Source organism: Mauremys reevesii, linkage group 2 (assembly GCF_016161935.1).
Source record: "Mauremys reevesii isolate NIE-2019 linkage group 2, ASM1616193v1, whole genome shotgun sequence".
Classification (NCBI taxonomy): Eukaryota; Metazoa; Chordata; order Testudines; family Geoemydidae; genus Mauremys; species Mauremys reevesii.
Window position 1 is genome coordinate 124,681,022 of NC_052624.1, and position 20,543 is coordinate 124,701,564.

A 20,543-nucleotide genomic window follows, 5' to 3' on the forward strand; every position below is an offset into this window, starting at 1 on the left:
TTTCCCTTAGGCCAAAGGGTATTTTAATTGGGAGGAAAAAATAATATTTATTTTATCTATGTCCTGCCTGGAGTCTCAGCTCTTTGTGCAAACTGCTGAAGTGAGATGCCCTGAGATAGTTGCCTAGAGTTTTAATGGAATTTTGGGGATGTTTGGCAACAAACCAAAAACAGGCTGTGCCTTGGGAGAAACAGATAGGAAATTGGAATTTTTGACACCTTGTAACTTGGCCAAATCTAAACAGATTTTCTTGAAGCCAACAAAAGGCATCTTGTTGACTCCAGGACAATCCACTTGCCAAATTTCAAAGGTTTGCTGCAAGTATAAGAGCTCTTCAAAAAGAGGGTGTAAGAATTTTTAACAAAGGAATATAGTATAGCACCCAAATCTGTCATTGCTGGTATGTATCATATAATCTTTTGTTTATAAACCTCATCCTATTTCTGTGTGCTGTGATTTAAACAAAAAACAAAAACAACTGCATGTTTATTTAATGACCAATTCTTATTTGTATATTTGTTCTTTTTAAAACTTTTGTCTGCTTATATTTTATTTTTTAAACTTCTACCTTTCTGTTTTTCAACCTGACATTTTTTTTTTAAATTTTAAATCCCAATCTGTCTTTTTTTAACTTTTATATTTAAAAGATTTCTTAGTCTCTAACCACAACGGATACTTATCATACACCAGTTTTTATTATCATATGACATACTTAGGGCACCATATCAGTAGGTAAATCTATCATACTTCATTGACTGAATTTAACAAGAATATTAATATTGGGTGTTTTTACATGGATTTATATAGAATAATATAAATAATGAAGAATATTTTTGAAGTTTAAAATAGACTTGAAAGTTATAGATTTTAAATAATGTTAAGACCTGTTTAAAACTTGAAAAAAGTTGTAGGCATAAGTAGAGAGATTCAGAATTGAACATTGCAGGCATATATTGAATATTGTATTCAGTTTTCAGCATTTTCAGAACGATTATTAAAGTTGTTGACAATGCATTTAAATTATGAAATAGCCTTTTTTGTTAGAGATATCTTTCTGAGAGTTAGTTTAATGGAAGAATTTACTTTGTAGAACATTTGCAGGCATGTTATAAATTTAAAAATGTGCTTCTTTTTAGGGCTCTTTCATTCCTGGGGATGAGTTTATGTTTTGCCTTGATGTTCATTTGCTCTTGGTACTATGCTTTGATTGCCATGCTAATTGCAGGATGTATTTACAAGTACATAGAATACAGAGGGTAAGATGATGTAATTTTATTCATGTGTTATATTTAATTTCTTTTTTTAATTTTAATTTATTATTTATAATACCAAGAAAATTTGAAATGTTATGCTTGAATGTTAATGTCAAGTAGCAAGCTTTAAAAAGTGACATGGTCTTGAAGCCCTAAAATTCCACCTGTTCTGCAGGAAACTTCAGGGAAAATGACATACTTGAGTATGTATGAAAAAGGCACTCCTTTCTGCAAGATGCTCTGTGTCTGTTTATACAAACACATAATGCACAGAAAAGCCAGAAAATTATTTGATGTCTGGGAAAATTTCTTGCAGAGAGAGACTTGAGTTCATTTTTAGCTTATCAAAAAGATAAAGAAGTGACTTAATTGGGGTGTATATGTACCCTTATGCAGAAAAAACACCAGTAATTAAAGACAAAAAAAGAGCCAATGTCTTGAATCTGAAGACAGACACATTCAAAATTTTTAATTAGTCACAAGTTTTTAACAGTGAGAGTGATTAAATATTGAAACTACTATGGGACATGGTGGAACAATTGACTGTCATCCTCTTTATAACAGCCCTTAATTATTTGATGACTGTTATCAGGTCCCCTCTTAGTCTTCTTCTTTCGAGACTAAACATGCCCTGTTTTTTAAACTTTTCCTCATATGTCAGTTTTTCTAAACCTTTTATTATTTTTGTTGCTCTCCTATGAACTCTCCCCAATTTGTCCACATATCTCTTAAAGTGTGTCACTCAGAGCTGAACACAATACTTCTGGCAAGGCCTTACCATTGCTGAGTGGAGCAGTACAGTTAGCTCCAGTGTCCTACATACAACATTACTGTTAATATACCTCAGAAAGGTATTAGTTTTTTGGCAGCGGCATTACATTGTTGACTCATATTCAATTTGTGATCCCTATAACGCCCAGATCCTTTTCAACACTACTACTGCCTAGCTAGTTATTCCCCATTTTGTATTAGCGCATTTGATTTTTCCTTCCTAAATGTAGTACTTTCCACTTGTCTTTACTGAATTTCACTTTGAGGATTTCAGACCAGTTCTCCAGTTTCTCAAGGTCCTTGTGAATAAACATAAAGCACTCCAAAAATGACCTCAAATAGTTTTGCCAGATCTAAATTGTAGTAACATCTTGAAATAACCATATAACTATGATGATGAATTTTGGTATTTGTGGTGTCAGATAAACTGACTATTAAAGACCCATATGATTTTTTTCATATTTTGGTTTCATCCTGGTAAATGTGCAAGGCAAAGCTATCATTTTGTTAACTTAGGTTCCTTAACTGTGCATCTCTATCCCTTAACATGTTTGGTTTTCTTTTAAATTAAATCTTAACTGGATTTATAAAGCTTGTTTCGGGGATAATTATAAGATCCCTGTAATTTTTTACCCTAAATTATAAATATGCACTCTCAACCTTAACTCTATTTTAACAAAAGTTTTGTGTTGAAATTTTCCCTTTTAAAAAAACAAAACAAGAATCTCATTTATGACCAATAAACAGATCCAGAGGGATTGCTATAATAAGATTTATAGGTATATACTATCAGTATTAGATCCCTTGGCTAGGGGTTCAATAGGGGAAGGGAGAGGCAGAGTTAGGGTGGAGACTTTGGGGCAGGGGTGGAGTCAGGCGGGGGCAGGGCCAGACGCACGAGCACCCACCGATGCAGAAAAAAGTTGGTGCCTGTGATAAAAAGTCAAATGTGTGCAACGTGCTACATAGGCCAATGAATGATCAAAGGCCAATCCACATCTGCTCCAGAGTTCCACTTGTTGCAGCTAAGTGGGAGAGGTGGGGGATGGGAAACAATACTCTAGATTCTAGAGTAACTCTGGCAGTTTAAACTGTACCTGACTGCAGTGGCTCAGAAGGAGCCATTCCACAGTGAGTGATTGTTGTACTCCAGCCATGTTGTCTCTCTCCGTTGATATATGGAAAGGGTGGCCCAGAGCTATGGAACGGAGCTGGAGCACAGGCCAGAATATTACAATCTAAGACCCCAAGCCTTACACAATGTAACACACACAAATAGTTACATTTAGTTCAATAGGACTACTCACATATAAATGAGGGATGGGATGTGGAATACAATAAAAAACAAGTGATATAGAAGTGAAATTATTGATTCCATGATTGTTTATTTTCCCAGCTCCTCTGGTATAACCTCATAACTCATGAGTTGGGCATCCCAAATTCATTACCAATAAAACTTTGCAATTGTATTACACCATGATATATTTTCTAGATCTAGATGCACTCCAATCGTTCACTTTTAATAAGGAACCACATGGGGTCAGATGGGTACTTGGAAGTTGAAAACATTCGCTGGGATCATCTGCCTGTCAAAATGTCATTCCCCATTTTTATCACCTAAAAGAGATGCCAGGTTAAAAATCACACTTCTAACCAAAATTTTATATCTATTATTTTAAATCGTAGTACCTATACTTATGATAGCTGACAGAAAGTAAAGTAAATGTTTTACTGTTTTTTCAGTTTACTTTGTGTATATGACAGCACTTGTCTGTTGTGAGTTTCACAGTGTTGCTCCATAGTCAGTCGATTATTCTTGTTGATTATGTGGATATTGCACCACTGATCAGTAAGAAGGAAATTTACAGAAAAATAAAATAAAATGTGATTCATAAAACTATACAAATTATCAGAGGGGCAGGCAAAGTACCAGGAACTATTTTAAGACTCATGGACAGGGCCAGTGCAACCATTTAGGCAAACTAGGCAGCCGCCTAGGGCGCCCAGTGGTTGGGGGCGCCTAAAAGTCCCCTCAGGCGAGGAGGTGGAGTGGAGGTGAGCTGGGGGCGGGCATGGGGAGTGCCACCCGCAGCAATGGGGGAGGGGGCGCACAGGGGAACCGCTCCCTGCCCCAGCTCACCTCCACTCTGCTTCCTCCGCTGAGCACACAGCCCCCGCTCTAAGTCTCCTCCAATCAGCACCGCAAGCCTGGGCGGGGAGGAGAATTAGAGCAGCGCCGGCGTGCTCAGTGGAGGAGGCGGAGCCGAGGTGAGCTGGGGCGGGCTCCCCAGGCAGGGTTAGCTGCCGTGGCGGGGGCGGGGGGGAAGTCCCCCCAGGCAGGGTTAGCTGCCGTGGCGGGGGCGGGGGGGAAGTCCCCCCAGGCAGGGTTAGCTGCTGGGCGGAGGGGGAGGGGGGAAGTCTCCCCAGGCAGGGTTAGCTGCCGGGGCGGGGCGGGGGGAAGTCTCTTTTTTTCTTTTTTTTAAACAGACAAATTCCACAGTGTGAACACAATTTATTGTGCGCTTTACTACACAAACCCATACTGAATAATTTTAGATACAGACTGAATTGCCTTTGAAAAAATGATGTCTTTTATGGTTTATCTTTGCTACTGAACAGGAGCACCTGTATTCTAGCTCCAAGAATGATAAGCAAACGAGTTCTTGCTTCATCCTAGTTTGGGTTTGTGCCACTGTCACTAGCAATCTTGTTTTCTTTTTGGAGATGAATTCAGGAATAATTCAATATATCTGTGCTGCACGTGTGACCTATCCTTGGCCAGGCAGGGTTAGCTGCCACAGGGGGATGGGGGAGAGTCTCCCCGGGCGGGGTTAGTTGCCATGGGGGGATGGGGATTGGAGAGGGGTTAGCTGTCGTGGTGGTGGGGAGCTGCTGTAGGGGGCTCCCGGGTGGGGGCTGAGTGAGCTGCCGTGGGGCGGGGTTAGCTGGGTGGGGGGGTGGGGGGTGCAAGGTGGAAGTTTCTCCTAGGGCACGAAACTTCCTTGCACCTACCCTGCTCATGGATCCCCCTTTTGAGCCTCTTGCAAAAAGCTCCATCTACCATCTTCCTTTTAAAACTGTATTCTTGGTGGCTGTCACTTTGCCCAGAAGAATAAGGAGGCTGCAAGCACTTGTGGCAGATCCTCCATACATCTTATTTCACAGAGATAAGTGGTCCTGAGACCTCATACAAAATTCCTCCCAAAGATGGTATCAGAGTTCCACTTAAATCAATCCATCAACTTACCTATGTTCTTTCCAAGACCACACTCTATGCAAGGGGAGAAGAAACTCCACACTCTGGACATGTCTAGGTCCCTTCAATACTATACTGATAGATGTGAAGATTATCTGAAAGATTTGATCCTGTTACCTGCTGTAGCTGGCCGATCCAAATGTCAAGTGAACTCATCCCAAAAACTTTCAGAATGGATATTTTGTGCTACTCAAAATCTGGTTATTAATGGAGTAACTCTGATATCCAGTCAGTCTGTGAACAAAATTAATCAAAAGTGTGCATTCTTATGCATAGAGAATCCTGTAGTCTAGAAGTCATGACTGATGGAGTCACCAAGACCATGTTCAGTTTTTGGTTCAGAACTTCTTCCTCCTTCTCTGTTACATCTGCTCAGCAAGTGCATCACAATTTTTTTGCTGCCTCTGTAAATAGCTGCTCTGAGCTCTCCAGACCTCAGACTTTTGGCTGTGAGGGCAGTCTTCCCTCTTTTTCCTGTTCTTCCTCTACTCCCTTACCCTTAATATTAACATGGCACCCATTAAATGGATTAAAAACTGGCTAACTGACCATTCTCAAAATGTAATTTTAAACAGGAAATAATCATTAAGTAGGTATGTTTCTAGTGAAATGCCTCAGGGATTGATTCTTGGCCCTATGCTATTTAACACATTATATCAATGACCTGGAGGATAACATAAAATCATCATGGATAAAGTTTGCATATGATACAAAGATCATATGACTTGTAAACAATGAAGAGGACAGGTCACTGATTCAGGGAGATCTGAATTGCTTGGTAAACTGGCCTCAAGCAAAAAAATATGCCTTTTAATGGTAAATGTAAATACATACATTTAAGAACAGACAACCTTTGAGATCCCGAAAGATGATCCCTCACTCTCACAGATCTTGGGGGACAGACCTGTCCTCGCTTACAGACAACCCCCCAACCTGAAGCAAATACTCACCAGCAACCACACATCACTGAACAAAAACACTAACCCAGGAACCTATCCTTGCAACAAAGCCCGATGCCAGCTCTGTCCACATATATATTCAAGTGACAGCATCATAGGACCTAATCACATCAGCCACATCATCAGAGACTCATTCACCTGCACATCTACTGGACAGTCTCTACGCAAAAGAATTAACGGACACAAATCTGACATCAGGAATCATAACACTCAAAAACCAGTAGAACACTTTAACCTGTGTGGTCATTCAATGACAGACCTGTGGGTGGCAATTTTGCAACAGAAAAGCTTCAAAAACAGACTCCAATGAGAAACTGCTGAGCTGGAATTGATATGCAAGCGAGATGCAACTTAGGTTTGAATAGGGACTGGGAATGGCTGAGCCATTACAAACATTGAATCTATCTCCCCTTGTAAGTATTCTCACACGTCTTATCAAACTGTCTGTACTGGGCTATCTTGATTATCACTTCAAAAGTTTTTTTCTTACTTAATTGGGCTCTCAAAGTTGCTAAGACAACTCCCATCTTTTCATGCTCTCTGTATGTGTATATATATCTCCTCAATATGTGATCCATTCTGTGCATCCGAAGAAGTTGGCTGTAGCCCACGAAAGCTTATGCTCAAATAAATGTGTTAGTCTCTAAGGTGCCACAAGTACTCATCTTCGTATTGCTGATATTCTGTGATTCTATGTGTAAAATTATGATTGGGGAACAAGTAGCCATGGTGCTGAAAACCATTCCTATGTCAAATAATACTGTCTACTTAGGCAGTGATGACCTTTCAGAAATAATCCAAGACCAGCTAATAGAACAAGTTAAGAAGTGCAAATATTTTGCACTGCAATTTGATGAATCCACAGACATAGTCAACATAGCACAGCTTCATGTTATGTGAGATATGTCAAAGCAGGAACCGTATTTGAAGAATTTTTATTTTGCAAAGAAATCCCAGTCCAAACAACTGCTGAGGAAATATTCAAGATCCTTGATAAATTCATGATGGATGAAGGTTTTAAGTAGGCTATGTGTGTGAGGCTGTTCAACAATGGTGCAGCAACCACAACTGGAAAGAACAGTGGGGCGGCAGCACAAGAAAGTAATTTTATAAAATCCCTGGCAGTGCTTTATGCTGCTTTAGTATGCTGTGCAAAGCTGTGGGGTGCCCACACTCAGCTTCTATTTCACAGTGAAGTCAGATGGTTGTCACCTGGAAAGTGTGTATTTGAATTGAGTGACAGAATCAGAAAAATCTCCTCCTTGGAAGAACTGATCTTGCAGATCCCGTGTGTAACTTGCCCTTGACAACATTAACATACCTGGTGGACATATTTGACAAAATGAATGCACTGAAACTAACACTTCAAGGTAGAAATACAAATATACTAGTTATGAAAGAGAAAACTGGTGGAACCGATGAAATAGCTTTGTCATTGGAGTTGCCACATTGAAAAGAGAGTTACTGAGATGCCTACAGGGCAATCCAGCTAATGCAGGTAACAATAGCAGTGAATTTAGCACAGTGCAGGCTTCAGAATAGGATAGCAAGCTGAGCATGCATCCAGTGTCTGTACCTGGCTGTACTCAGACTGAAGCCCATGCTGCACTGACTTCACTGTTGTTGTTTCCTGTGTGAGTTGGATTCAACCTAGCTATCCGTAAGGAAGCTAGTCCATGCTGTGTAGACGAACCCTTAAACATGTGTAACAGACTAGAGCTGTTTGGAGAGATGATGATAATAATAATTAATAATGGGTGAGGTAATATCTTTGATTGAACCAACGTCTGTTGGTGAAAGAGACAAGGTTTTGAGCTTCCACAGAGCTCTTCTTCAGGTTGGAAATTTTCCAACAAAATGCTTGTTTGTCAAACCTCAGATGTGTCACGAAATATCTCCACTGAAAGATTTTCAGTGGATCAAAGGTGGAGCTATGATGGAACCCTGCCTGCCAGCTTGCTGATTGCTAAGGAGTCTGGGTTTTCCAGGACATGTGGCTCCAGGGAAGACAGCCATGCTAGGATGTCAAGGCTCCATGCAATGAGCCTGAAAGTCCTGGGTGCCCTGGCTCTGCAGCAGGGAGCCTGGAAGCCTGGAGGTTTTGGAATGAGCTCCCAGGGTCTGCAGCTCCAGGGCAGGGCCACCCAGAGGATTCCAGGGGCCTGGGGTCTTTGGCGGCGGGGGGGCCCTGCTTCGGCAGTAATTCGGCCATTCCGCTCCGGGGTGGAAGGACCCCACACCTAGACAAATTAGAGGATTGGGCCAAAAGAAATATGATGAGGTTCAACAAGGACAAGTGCAGAGTCCTGCACTTAGGACGGAAGAATCCCATGCACTGTTACAGACTAGGGACCGAATGGCTGGGCAGCAGTTCTGCAGAAAAGGACCTAGGGGTTACGGTGGACGAAAAGCTGAATATGAGTCAACAGTGTGACTCAAGAAGGCTAATGGCATTTTGGGTTGTATAAGTAGGGGCATTTCCAGCAGATCGAGGTATGTGATCATTCTCCTCTACTCAGCACTGGTGAGGCCTCATTTGGAGTACTGTGTCCAGTTTTGGGCCCCACACTACAAGAAGGATGTGGATAAATTGGAGAGAGTCCAGCGGAGGGCAACAAAAATGATTAGGGGGCTGGAGCACATGACTTATGAGGAGAGGCTGAGGGAACTGGGATTGTTTAGTCTGCAGAAGAGAAGAATAAGGGGGGATTTGATAGCTGCTTTCAGCTACCTGAAAGGGGGTTCCAAAGAGGATGGATCTAGACTGTTCTCAGTGGTAGAAGATGACAGAACAAGGAGTAATGGTCTCAAGTTGCAGAGGGGGAGGTTTAGGTTGGACATTAGGAAAAACTTTTTCACTAATAGGGTGGTGAAGCACTGGAATGGGTTACCTAGGGAGGTAGTGGAATCTCCTTCCTTAGAGGTTTTTAAGGTCAGGCTTGACAAAGCCCTGGCTGGGATGATTTAGTTGGGTTTGGTCCTGCTTTGAGCAGGGGGTTGGACTAGATGGCCTCCTGAGGTCCCTTCCAACCCTGAGATTCTATGATTCTATGATTCTACCACCGAAGCGGGACCCGCCGCCGAAGTGCAGCCGGCTCTTCGGCAGTAATTCGGCGGCGGGGGGCCCTTCCATTCCGGGACCCACCACCGAAGTGCCCCGAAGACCCGCGGCGGGAACCCTTGCTGCTGAATTGCCGCCGAAGTGCAGCCAGGTCTTTGGCGGTAATTCGGTGGGGGGGGGGGGCCGCCGCGGGTCTTCGGGGCACTTCGGTGGTGGGTCCCAGAATGGAAGGGCCTTCCGCCGCCGAATTACTGCCAAAGACCCAGCTGCACTTCGGCGGCAGGTCCCGCTTCGGCGGTAATTCGCCAGTGGGGGGTCCTTCCACCCCGGAGCGGAAGGACCCCCCACTGGCGAAGACCAGGAGCGGAAGAAGCTCCGGGGGCCTGGGCCCCGCAAGAGTTTTCTGACCCCCCTGGAGCGAGTGAAGGACCCCTCTTCAGGGGCCCCAAAAAACTCTTGTGGGGGCCCCTGTGGGACCCGAGGCCTGGTGCAAATTGCCCCTCTTGCCCCCCCCCCTCTGGGCGGCCCTGCTCCAGGGCAGTGCTGCCATATGGACTGCCTTGGGCCCGAGACATCCCTCCAGGGCTTCTAGATTCCCACTAGCTGACCGAAGTGTCAGGAAGCCCTGGGTTCCCAGACAAGAGAAATCTGCATGATAGGGCTGCTCCAGAGCCACGGACTCTGGGAGCCACAGCAGCTTCCAAATGCTAATAGCAGTAATGAATCCAACAAGAACATTAATTTCAATTAGCAGCTGTCAGGGTTGGGGCACAAATTTTGTTTCATAAACACCTTATGTTGTTGTTGCTAAAATGAAAATTTGTGGGGGAGGTATTTCTGGTTCTTGGAAAAGTTTAAATAAAATAAGCATGATTTTGTTCTGATTTGGAACAAAACCAAATTTCATAAAATGAGAAATTTCCTGCAAACTGGAAATCCTGTGTTTTGGCCAGCCCTACAGTAGACCACCGATGCACTATGTCTATCATATTATTTATCTTTAACCCTCTTAAAAAGCAGTCATAGTACTCTGAGAAGAATAAAAATATCTGGAGCTTACTGATGCCAAAATAAGAAAAGAACAAGGAACAGTTTTATATACTAAAACAAATTCTCTACAGCAGAAAAATTCACAATATAGCTCAAATTCTGCAATGAATTTCTCACAACTGGGGCCAAAGTAATTTCTGGCTAGGGTGACCAGATAGCAAGTATGAAAAATCTGGACACTTTTTTCGGAGGTTGGGGGGTACAGTTGCAAATATAAGACAAAGCCCCTAATATCAGGAGGTCCCAATAATATTGGGACATCTGGTCACCCTATTTCTGGTTCTCACAGTTCTGATATAACAGTAGATAGGAGAGGTATAGAATGAATGAGAATGGAGGAGGAAGAATGACCATAAAGTGATCAGAGCATTTCAATAATCAGTAGAGCTCAAAGCTTCCCACAGGTTATAGGCACCAGGTAATGAGGTTATTCAGAGGTTAGTCTCCAGAAACATCAATAACAGTTTTGATTAAGAGAATTTTTTGGTTCCTATTCATTCCTTTTGCTAAGGAAAATCCTTGCAAAAAAGATATCTCATCAGATTGTATATTGAGTTCTTTAACCAATCAAGTCTCACATTCATAGATCAATGGATTCTAAAGCCACAAGGAACCAATATGATCATCGTCTGACCTATCACACAAGCCATAGAAGTTCCCCAAAATTATTTGTACAGCATATCTTTTAGAAAAACATTCAATCTTGATTTAAAAGTTGTCAGTGATGGAGTATCCACTGCAACCTTTGATAAATTGTTCCATTATGTACTTACTCTCAACATTAAAAATGTGTGCCTTATTTCCTGTCTACATTTGTCTAGCTTCAAATTTCAACCAGTGGATCACATTGTATATTTCTCTGCTAGATTTCAGAGAACATTATTAAATATTTATTCCCCATGTAGGTATTTATAGACCAGGGGTAGGCAACCTATGGCACATGAAGCAGTGATTGCACCAATGACAAATACAGAGGTAAAATAACCTCTCTATCTCTACTTGAGATTCCCTTGTTCATGCATCCAAGGTTTGCATTAGCCCTTTTGGCCACAGGGAGTTCATGCAATTTTTTTCTGAGTCACTGCTTCCCAGAATAGGGTCCCCCATCACGTAACTATGGCCTACATTCTTTGTTCCTAGACGTATTACATTTAGCCATATTAAAAAACATATTGTTTACTTGGGCCCAGCCTATGAAGTGATCCAGATTGCTCTGTATCAGGGTATGTTGACATAGTGCATGGAATTGAGCCTCCCAGCTTGGGTCAACAGACTCAGGCTCATGGGGCTTACGCTACCACACTAAAAATATCTCTGCAGGCAGTGCTTTGAAGTTGCATCTTGGGCTGGAGCTTGGGATCTGAAGCCCTTCCCCCTTCTCTAGGTTTTAGACCCTGAGCTCTAGCCCAAGCTGCAGCATTTACACAACTATTTTTAGTGTGGTAGTGCAAGCACGACTCTGTCAATCCAGAGTGGGAGGCTTGCTGCCAAGTGCTGTGTAGATGTATTATCAGTGACCTATCCTCTTCATTATTTATATGTGGGAGCAAAGGCTCCATTTCCCATTCTGTAGTGAGAGGAATGATTTTTTTTTTTAGTCTTTTGCCAGTGCTCAAACAGCTAACATTTTTATTTAATTTTCCCATCTAAAATATTATTGGATTTAGTTTGTTAAATCCTTAGGTTATGGGAGTAACAGGACCAATGTTATGAGGTGAATTGTGATTTACTGAGGTGTGTTACACTGTAGGATGTCTTTTTAGGATGTGTTCTGTCAGCTAAACAAGTCATTTCATTATAAAGCGATACTGTTTTATATTGCATTAGAAAATGTACTCTGTTAATGCAATCTCTTTTCCCAAACCTCGAAGAGCCGAAAAAGAGTGGGGTGACGGAATCAGGGGGTTATCTTTGAATGCAGCTCGCTATGCTTTACTTCGGGTTGAACATGGTCCTCCTCACACGAAAAACTGGAGGTAAGAATCCATGAAGTCCCCCTACTTTAAATATAAATAATTTTAGAAGTAGGAGTATTGCTGATAATGAAACACTATAGATTTCAGTAATCTTAAAACTAGAGTAGGATTCATAGAGAGATATTATGTTTATAAAACAACTAAACTAATAGCCAAAGTTGCAGTGTGAAACAGGCCATGCTCTGTTCCCGCCCTCTTATGCCTAGAAATGTATGACTCCAGTGAGTGGCACCTTCACATTATTTTATTTATATTCCTGCCACCAACCCCAATACAATCTTGTGCAGCCAAATCCGTAGAGTAGTTTCTTGCCTTTCCCTCAGACCCAGAGAGGAACAGAAATATCTCTCCCTTGGGATCTCGGAGCATACTGTGCTCAACTAACCGAATTCTTTATCTCTCACTTCCTTCCTGTGTCTTCTTTTATAGCCTCATCTGACAGCTAAGTGGTTTATCAGCCTCCCCACCCCCCTCGACTGGTCAGCCTATTAGCTGCAGATTCCCCAATCAGTCTTCTCCAGGGGAACTAATTGGTGTTTAAGTGATGACAGGGCTGGGTATTTGTTAGCCTCCTGTACTCTGTCACACAGTTATTTATAGTAATTTATTAGTTTATTTTACTTAATAAAGTTTAAACTAAATCCAAGTTGATTATAAGTGGCTCCTCTACACTTATTTAACATCAGGTTTTATTTTTCTTAATGTTGATGGCCATTTCTAAAATACATGTTTTATTATTTTTATTATATGGAACTTCTTGATAATTAGACTTTGGAAATGACAAGTGGGATAAAAGCCCTGATTATTTCACATTAATTGGACAGTTTTTAATGTTAGAATATTAACCTTCTGAGTGCAATATTCCTGGGAACTTCCTGATATGTTCTGATGTTGTACTGGTGTAATTGAAGGTAGAATTTGATCTTGCCATTAGAATTTAATTAACAATTATGCTGATATTGAAGAAGGAAGTAGAACCCTATACTCTCTCATAGCTATTTTGGATTTGTAGCACTGACAAACATCAGAAAAATAATTTTGTCAATTAAGTAAGCAGATTTCACTCTGAAACAAGAAGATTGCTGAATAATTAACAATCTGCCATTTTTCAGAGTAAAGCTACAACAGAAGGTCAGCAGAGAGTGCTATATATCTCTGTAGATATTCTACATTATCAGTTCTCTGACAAAGTGACCAAAATTTGTCTGGGCTGCTTTGCTTGATAGTTTATCTTGTTTGCAGTTGAACACTAGATCATCTGGTTATTAATGATTCTGTTATAATTTTAATTTTCCAGTTGTCTTTCTGACACTCTTTTTTTAAATACTGCAGACCTCAAGTCTTGGTTTTGTTGAATTTGGACTCGGAACAGGTGGTTAAACACCCTAGATTGCTTTCTTTCACCTCTCAGTTGAAGGCTGGTAAAGGATTGACTATTGTGGGCTCTGTACTACAGGGAATCTACTTGGACAAATACATAGAAGCTCAAAAAGCTGAAGAGGTATGCAAAAAACAACTTGCAAATACTTACAGGTTCTGTTTAGATTCAAGTTTCAATGAAATGTTGCCAGGATTTTCTGAAGAATTAACATTTTGCATCAATATGGGCTACTGTAAAGCATTTAAGCAAAGTTAAGTTTTGACTCAAAATATTTAATACTTTTATATACTAAAATGAGCTTAGTGATTGGAATCAAATTATGAAAATGATTTATACAATTTAGAAGGATATTATTATATCTAGATATTATTCTGCTAGTTTTCTTAGTATAAATCCAAAGTAGGATCAGGAGGGCTCAGCGTTGTCCCATATGGAGTAGTAAAACACATTCACATAGTGGTTCATATACACTTTTTAGGGTCAACCACTATATATATTTACAGTGGTCATGTTTGAAAACTGGATAATGTTATTGCAGTACTACCTCTGCTTTAGCATAGGGAATGCCTAGAGAATTCCATGCTAATATTTAATTAAAAAAGCAATTTAAAAGATTTTGAAGATGCTTTCATGAGCTTATCTACTCTGTGCATTGGTGTGCACCAGGTAGGATGTAAATTCTAGTGCGCATCAACATGTGTCTCACTAACTGGCTGTGACGACACTACTGGTGCACACCAAAAGTTGCCTAGTGCACACTGATGTCGTCCTGTTTTATATAGTTCTACACGAGTGCACAGAAGGGAACTTCTAGTATGCACCTGCGGGTCTATGCAGCCATTAGTGAGAGACATGCTGGTGCATGCTAGACTGTACACCCCAGCTGGTGAACACTAACTTACTGTGCAGACAAGCCCCTGTATCTTAGTGTGATACTGACCTTATTACAATGACTACTTTCCTATTCCTACATGAAGTATCGTGGTGAGCTGATATCACACTGTTTAGCATCAACCACTGTAGGAGAGTTGTAAGTCAGATTACCTTTTACTATGCCATTCAAATATTACTCTAGGAAAAATATGTATGCATTGTATTTGGCCATGGAACAATCCTAATATTTTACTCGGTTAAAACATACAGTGGATATCAAACTCTTTATATAACAGTTTTAAAAATGCTATTTTACAAAATGAAGAAATCTGACAAATCTGGTAGATCTTTGAAGTGACCGGGTCTACATTCCTTAGGTCATTATAATCTTCCTCAGGTAATAGGAAGTGATATTGTCATTCTGGTTGTGAAACCTAAGGAAGTAGAAGGATATAAGTTGGCTGTGAACAGAGTCATCAAGCAGGGGCACCGGAACAGGGAGGGCCGGGGGCCATGCCCCTCCCACTTTTCACCACGAGACCCCACCCCTTTCCCGTCTTCTTCCCCCCCAAGCTCCTGCCCCCCTGCCAGGCCAGCAGCTGGTGGAGCCCAGCTGGGGAGCCTGGGCAGTTGTGGTCCGCATTAGCTCTCCACAGCTGACCGCATGGCTCTTACCCCAACCCAGCTCCAGCCGAGGGGTGGGGCCTTGGAGCTGTAGCCTGGCCATAGTAAGAAGCACACAGACAGTTGTGGGGAGCTGGGGTGAACCATCCATCTGCCAGCAGTGCAAGGGGGCCGAGAGCAGCCTCCACCCACAGCAGGTGGAATATCTGCACTGGCTCCCCACAGCTGCCTGTGTGCCTCTTACTATGTCCGGGCTGCAGCTCCAGACCCCACCCCTTGGCCAGAGCCAGGCCAGGGTAAGAGCTGCACAGGCAGCTGAGGGGAGCCTGGGTCCCTCTGCCTGCCCTGGGCAAGGGGTCCAGGGGGCAGGGACATGGACAGGGGGCTGCTTTCAGCCTACCCAACCCCAAGAGGGGCGGGGCAAGGCTCCCTGGCCCCCCTCTGGCTTCCGGCTTGGCTGGGGGTGGGATCTCCTGGGGAAGAGGAGGGGCATTGGGGAAGGGGCAGGGCCTCAGGGAAAGAGCAGGGGCAGGCCTCGGAGGGGTGGGAGTCCCTGGCCCCATCACTTTTGGGAAGGCTCTGCCACCCCTGCCATCAAGGGAATTAAAGCACAATACAGCAGGGATATTCAAACCCTGAGGTACAACTTCTCCCATTACCATTGATTCTGAAAGAAGCAGTGATTTTTCAGGGAGAGATATTATACAGTGTAGCACCCTATTTCTGATTGACTGCTATATGCCAGGTTGAGGCACCACCATGGGCAGCTGTCCATCATTGTAGCTTACACTCCCACTGAGGAAACTACAGATGTTAATAAAGATGAGTTCTATCAGTAACTAGCAGCAGTGACACAATCCATTCTGTCAGATGACAAACTTATTATACTCAGAGATATGAACGTCTCACCAAGTTGCCCCAGAAATGTCTTCAAAATTATTCTTGGGCCATTTTGCACTGGAACTATAAATGATAACTTTAGACGATTACTCTCCTTTTGCGCTTCTCACAATATTATCATCACCAGCAGTTGGTTCAGGCACTTTGGGATCCTGGCTGTCCAACAATGGCTGGATGAGGAAGAAGCTGGACCATATCTTGGTCTGGAATCATAATATATTAAGGGCATACAGAGGTGCAGAAGCCCTGGTAAATACTGACCATCATCTCCTTGTTGCTAAAATGGCAATTACTCCCTGATTTGAACATAAGAGCATGCCTGTTATGATACATAAGGCACAATGCATCTGTGAAAACTCAGCGCTTGCTAACAAGTACTCTGTCACAATGAAGAATAAATTCTATGCACTTGGCACTCTCCTGGATGACACAGTATTAGCCTGGACTGCCATAAGCACAGTCATCCAAGAAGCTGTAAATGCCATCCCACAATCAAAATGCTACAAGCAATACTCGGCTATCCAATGAGACATGTCAAATTTTGCAAAAGAAATCTGAGGACAGACAGAGCCGTGAGGACACTGAATGTGAACATTTACAAGATAATTTACAAGTGAAAGCAAAAGTGGATTGTGAAGCTTATTTTGAGAACTTGGCAGAAGAGGGAATAAGAGCCAATAAATTACAATCTGCGTTCAGAGCTATTCAGCCATTTTGATCCAAAACTGGGCTTCGTGCAGGTCTGTGCTGGTAAACAAGGTTGATGGTAGCCATTTGTCTTGGATGGTTTAGACACAACCAAATCCTTGTTGGCAGAGGGCTAGACTAGATGACCCTTGAAGTCCTTTCTAACCCTATGATTCTGTGGTATAACATTCTTAACCCAAGAAGAACTGCAGGGACAGAAAGAATATTCTGAGTTGGCACTTTACCATCCCAAAGAGACTTCATGTCCAGGTCTGGATGGTTTAGCAGTCGATATAATCCCTAACCCCAAAAACTGTGTAGATGCACCTACATTGGAAGAGGTTCTCTCTGTCATAAAGAAACTGAAGCGGGCATGCTGCCAGACCTATAACACCTGAATTTCTCAGGCATGTTGTAGAGCCCATAATTGTAGCATTACACCAACTTTTTTAGGCCTAGGGCTACTGGGAAAGAGAGCAGATGGAAGAGAGGGATCATTATCCCACTCTATAAAGGGAAAAGCCTACGCATGGAGTGTAGTAGTTATAGGCCAATAACTCTGCTCTCTGTTCCTGAATGAGGCTTCATACATGTCCTATTCACCCGGCTCCAGACTCTCCTTGTGAAACTTCATTCCCCAGAAACATTGTGTTTCACTGCTGGGTGATGTACAATGGATATACTTGCTCTCCTTTTATCTGAGATCCATCTTGAATTTAACTGGCCTTTCACAGCAGCATACATAGACCTAAAGGTAGCCTTCAATTCTGTCAATAAAGGTTCCTTATAGAAGGCCCTACAAGGCATCAGCATTCTCCTGAGGCTATTTCAAGATCTACAGAATGTCTCAGGCGTAGTTGCAGAGTAGGACCCATAGGTTTGCAAGGTTTCACACCAGATCCAAGGTGAAGTAGGTATGTGTCCTGATCAGTCCAGTCCTGTTTTGTCACACAGTGGATTGTCTCCTTGTATATATTTCAGAAAAATATCAGCATAACTGTTGGTTAAACTTCTTTTACTGACCTGGATTATGTGGATCATGTAGTCCTACTTGGTAAGGAAACAAATGATCTCAAAGATGCACTAGAGAGCTTCCAAAATGAGGCAGCTGCCGTTGAGCTAATGGTTTCTTGGATAGAAACAAAAAATCCAGCATGTCGGCTCAAAAGTTGTGATACAAGACATCTGTACTTCCAGACAAACCATAAAAGTAGTGGATGACTTTATCTCTCTAGGCAGTAAACTGTCATCAAACAGGTGCAGCCAGCCAGACATCCTAAGGAGAATTGGTTTAGCAGCCTCAGGCCTGGTCTACACTACGCATTTAAACCGAATTTAGCAGCATTAAACTGATTTAACCCTGCACCGTCCACACAATGAGGCCCTTTATATCGATATAAAGGGCTCTTTAAACTGATTTCTGTACTCCTCCTCGACGAGAGGAGTAGCGCTGAAATCGGTATTGCCATGTCGGATTAGGGTTAGTGTGGCCACAAATCGATGGTATTGGCCTCCGGGCGGTATCCCACAGTGCACCATTGTGACCACTCTGGAAAGCAATCTGAACTCGGATGCACTGGCCAGGTAGACAGGAAAAGCCCTGCGAACTTTTGAATTTCATTTCCTGTTTGCCCAGCATGGAGCTCTGATCAGCATGGGTGGCGATGCAGTCCCAAATCAAAAAAGAGCTCCAGCATGGACCGTACAGGACATACTGGATCTGATTGCTGTATGGGGAGACAAATCTGTTCTATCAGAGCTCCGTTACAGAAGACGAATTGACAAAGCATTTGAAAAAATCTCCAGGCTATGATAGACAGAGGCTACAGCAGGGACTCAGCACAGTGCTGTGTGACAAGTGTAACGGAAAGCCAAAGAATCAAATGGACGCTCATGGAGGGAGGGAGGGGGTACTGAGGACTCCAGCTATCCCACAGTCCCTGCAGTCTCCGAAAAGCATTTGCATTCTTGGCTGAGCTCCCAATGCCTGAAGGGTCAAAAACATTTTCCTGGGTGTTTCAGGGTGTATGTCGTCAATTTACACCCTTCTCCCCCCCCCCAAAAGAAAAGGGAAAAAAATCGTTTCTCGCCTTTTTTCAGTGTCACCATATGTCTACTGCATGCTGCTGGTAGACGGGATGCTGCAGTGCTGAACACCAGCATCCCCTTCCCAGTGGCAGATGGTGCAAAATGACTGGTAGCTATCATCATCATCAGCCCGTGAGTGCTCCTGGCTAGCCTTGGTGAGGTCGGCCGGGGGCGCCTGGGTAGAAATGGGAATGACTCCTGGTCATTCCCGGAAGACGGTACAGAAGACTTGGTAACCGTTCTCATCATAGCAACTGGGGGCTGAGCTCCATCAGCCCCCTCCTGCCCCCCTCACCCCCCGCCTTTCATGTCTAGAGAAAAGATTCTGTACTGCCTGGACTATCATAGCAGCAGGAGGCTGCGCTCCTCTTTCCCCCACCCCCGTTTAATGTCCTGCTTGGACTATCATAGCAGCTGGAGGCTGCCTCCCCCTCATTTTATCTCACTAAAAGTCAGTGTTTCTTATTCCTGCATTCTTTATTACTTCATCACACAAATGGGGGGACACTGCCACGGTAGCCCAGGAGGGTTGTGGGAGGAGGGAAGCAACGGGTGGGGTTGTTGCAGGGGCACCCCCTAGAATGGCATGCAGCTCATCATTTCTGCGGGATCTCTGGGGCTCTGACATGGAGCGGCTGTGCTCTCTGGTTCTCTAGTACACTTGCCCCATATTCTAGGCAGGACTGACTCTATTTTTAGACAAAACATAAAGAAGGGAATGACCCAGGGAGTCATTCTGATTTTTGTCCATGCGCCCCCGGCCGAACTCACTGAGGCCAGCCAGGAGCACCCATGACAGCAGCAGATGGTACAAAAGGATTGATAACCGTCATCGCCAATTTCCAAATGCAAAGGGTGCAAAATGACTGATAACCGTCATCTCATCGCTAATTTACAATGGCAGACGGTGCAATAGGGATGGTAATCGTCTCTGTTACCTTGCAAAGGCAAATGAATGCTGCTGTGTAGCACTGCAGTACCGCCTCTGTCAGCAGTATCCAGTACACATACGGTGACAGTGACAAAAGGCAAAACAGGCTCCATGGTCACCATGCTATGGCGTCTGCCAGGGCAATCCAGGTGAAAAAGGGCGCGAAATGTTTGTCTGCCGTTGCTTTCACGGAGGAAGGATTGAGTGACGACATTTACCCAGAATCACCCGCGACACTGTTTTTGCCCCATCATGCATTGGGATCTCAACCCAGAATTCCAATGGGCGGGGGAGACTGCGGGAACTATGGGATAGCTACCCACAGTGCAACGCTCCAGAAATCGACGCTAGCCTCGGTACATGGACACACACCGCCGAATTAATGTGCTTAGTGTGGCCGCGTGCACTCGACTTTATACAATCTGTTTTAAAAAACCCGTTTCTGTAAAATCGGAATAATCCCATAGTGTAGACATACCCTCAGTTATGAAAGACCTGATTATGGTCTGGAACTGATAGGAGGTGAAACTATGTACAAAAGTATGGATTTTTCAAACCTGCATACTTCTGATCCTTTTATATGAGATCTGAAATGTGGACATTGCTTAAACAAGACATCAGGAGGCTGGAGTCATTTCATATGCATTATCAACAGTGACTACTGGTATAAGAGGGATTGACTTTATTAGTAACAGGGATGGATTGTTGAGAACTCACCTCGAGAGGATTGAAG

General features: G+C 43.0%; 1 protein-coding gene across 4 annotated transcripts in view; it reads left to right on the forward strand.

Moving 5' to 3' along the window:
• Nucleotides 1–20,543, forward strand: part of SLC12A7 (solute carrier family 12 member 7) — a 327,938-nt gene that overhangs the window by 246,492 nt on the left and 60,903 nt on the right. For all 4 annotated transcript variants that reach the window (XM_039524891.1, XM_039524892.1, XM_039524894.1 and 1 more), the window contains exons 15-17: nucleotides 1,137–1,256; nucleotides 12,222–12,326; nucleotides 13,659–13,827. In XM_039524891.1, coding sequence (XP_039380825.1) covers nucleotides 1,137–1,256; nucleotides 12,222–12,326; nucleotides 13,659–13,827 — 394 coding nt within the window. The remainder of the gene's footprint in view (nucleotides 1–1,136; nucleotides 1,257–12,221; nucleotides 12,327–13,658; nucleotides 13,828–20,543) is intronic.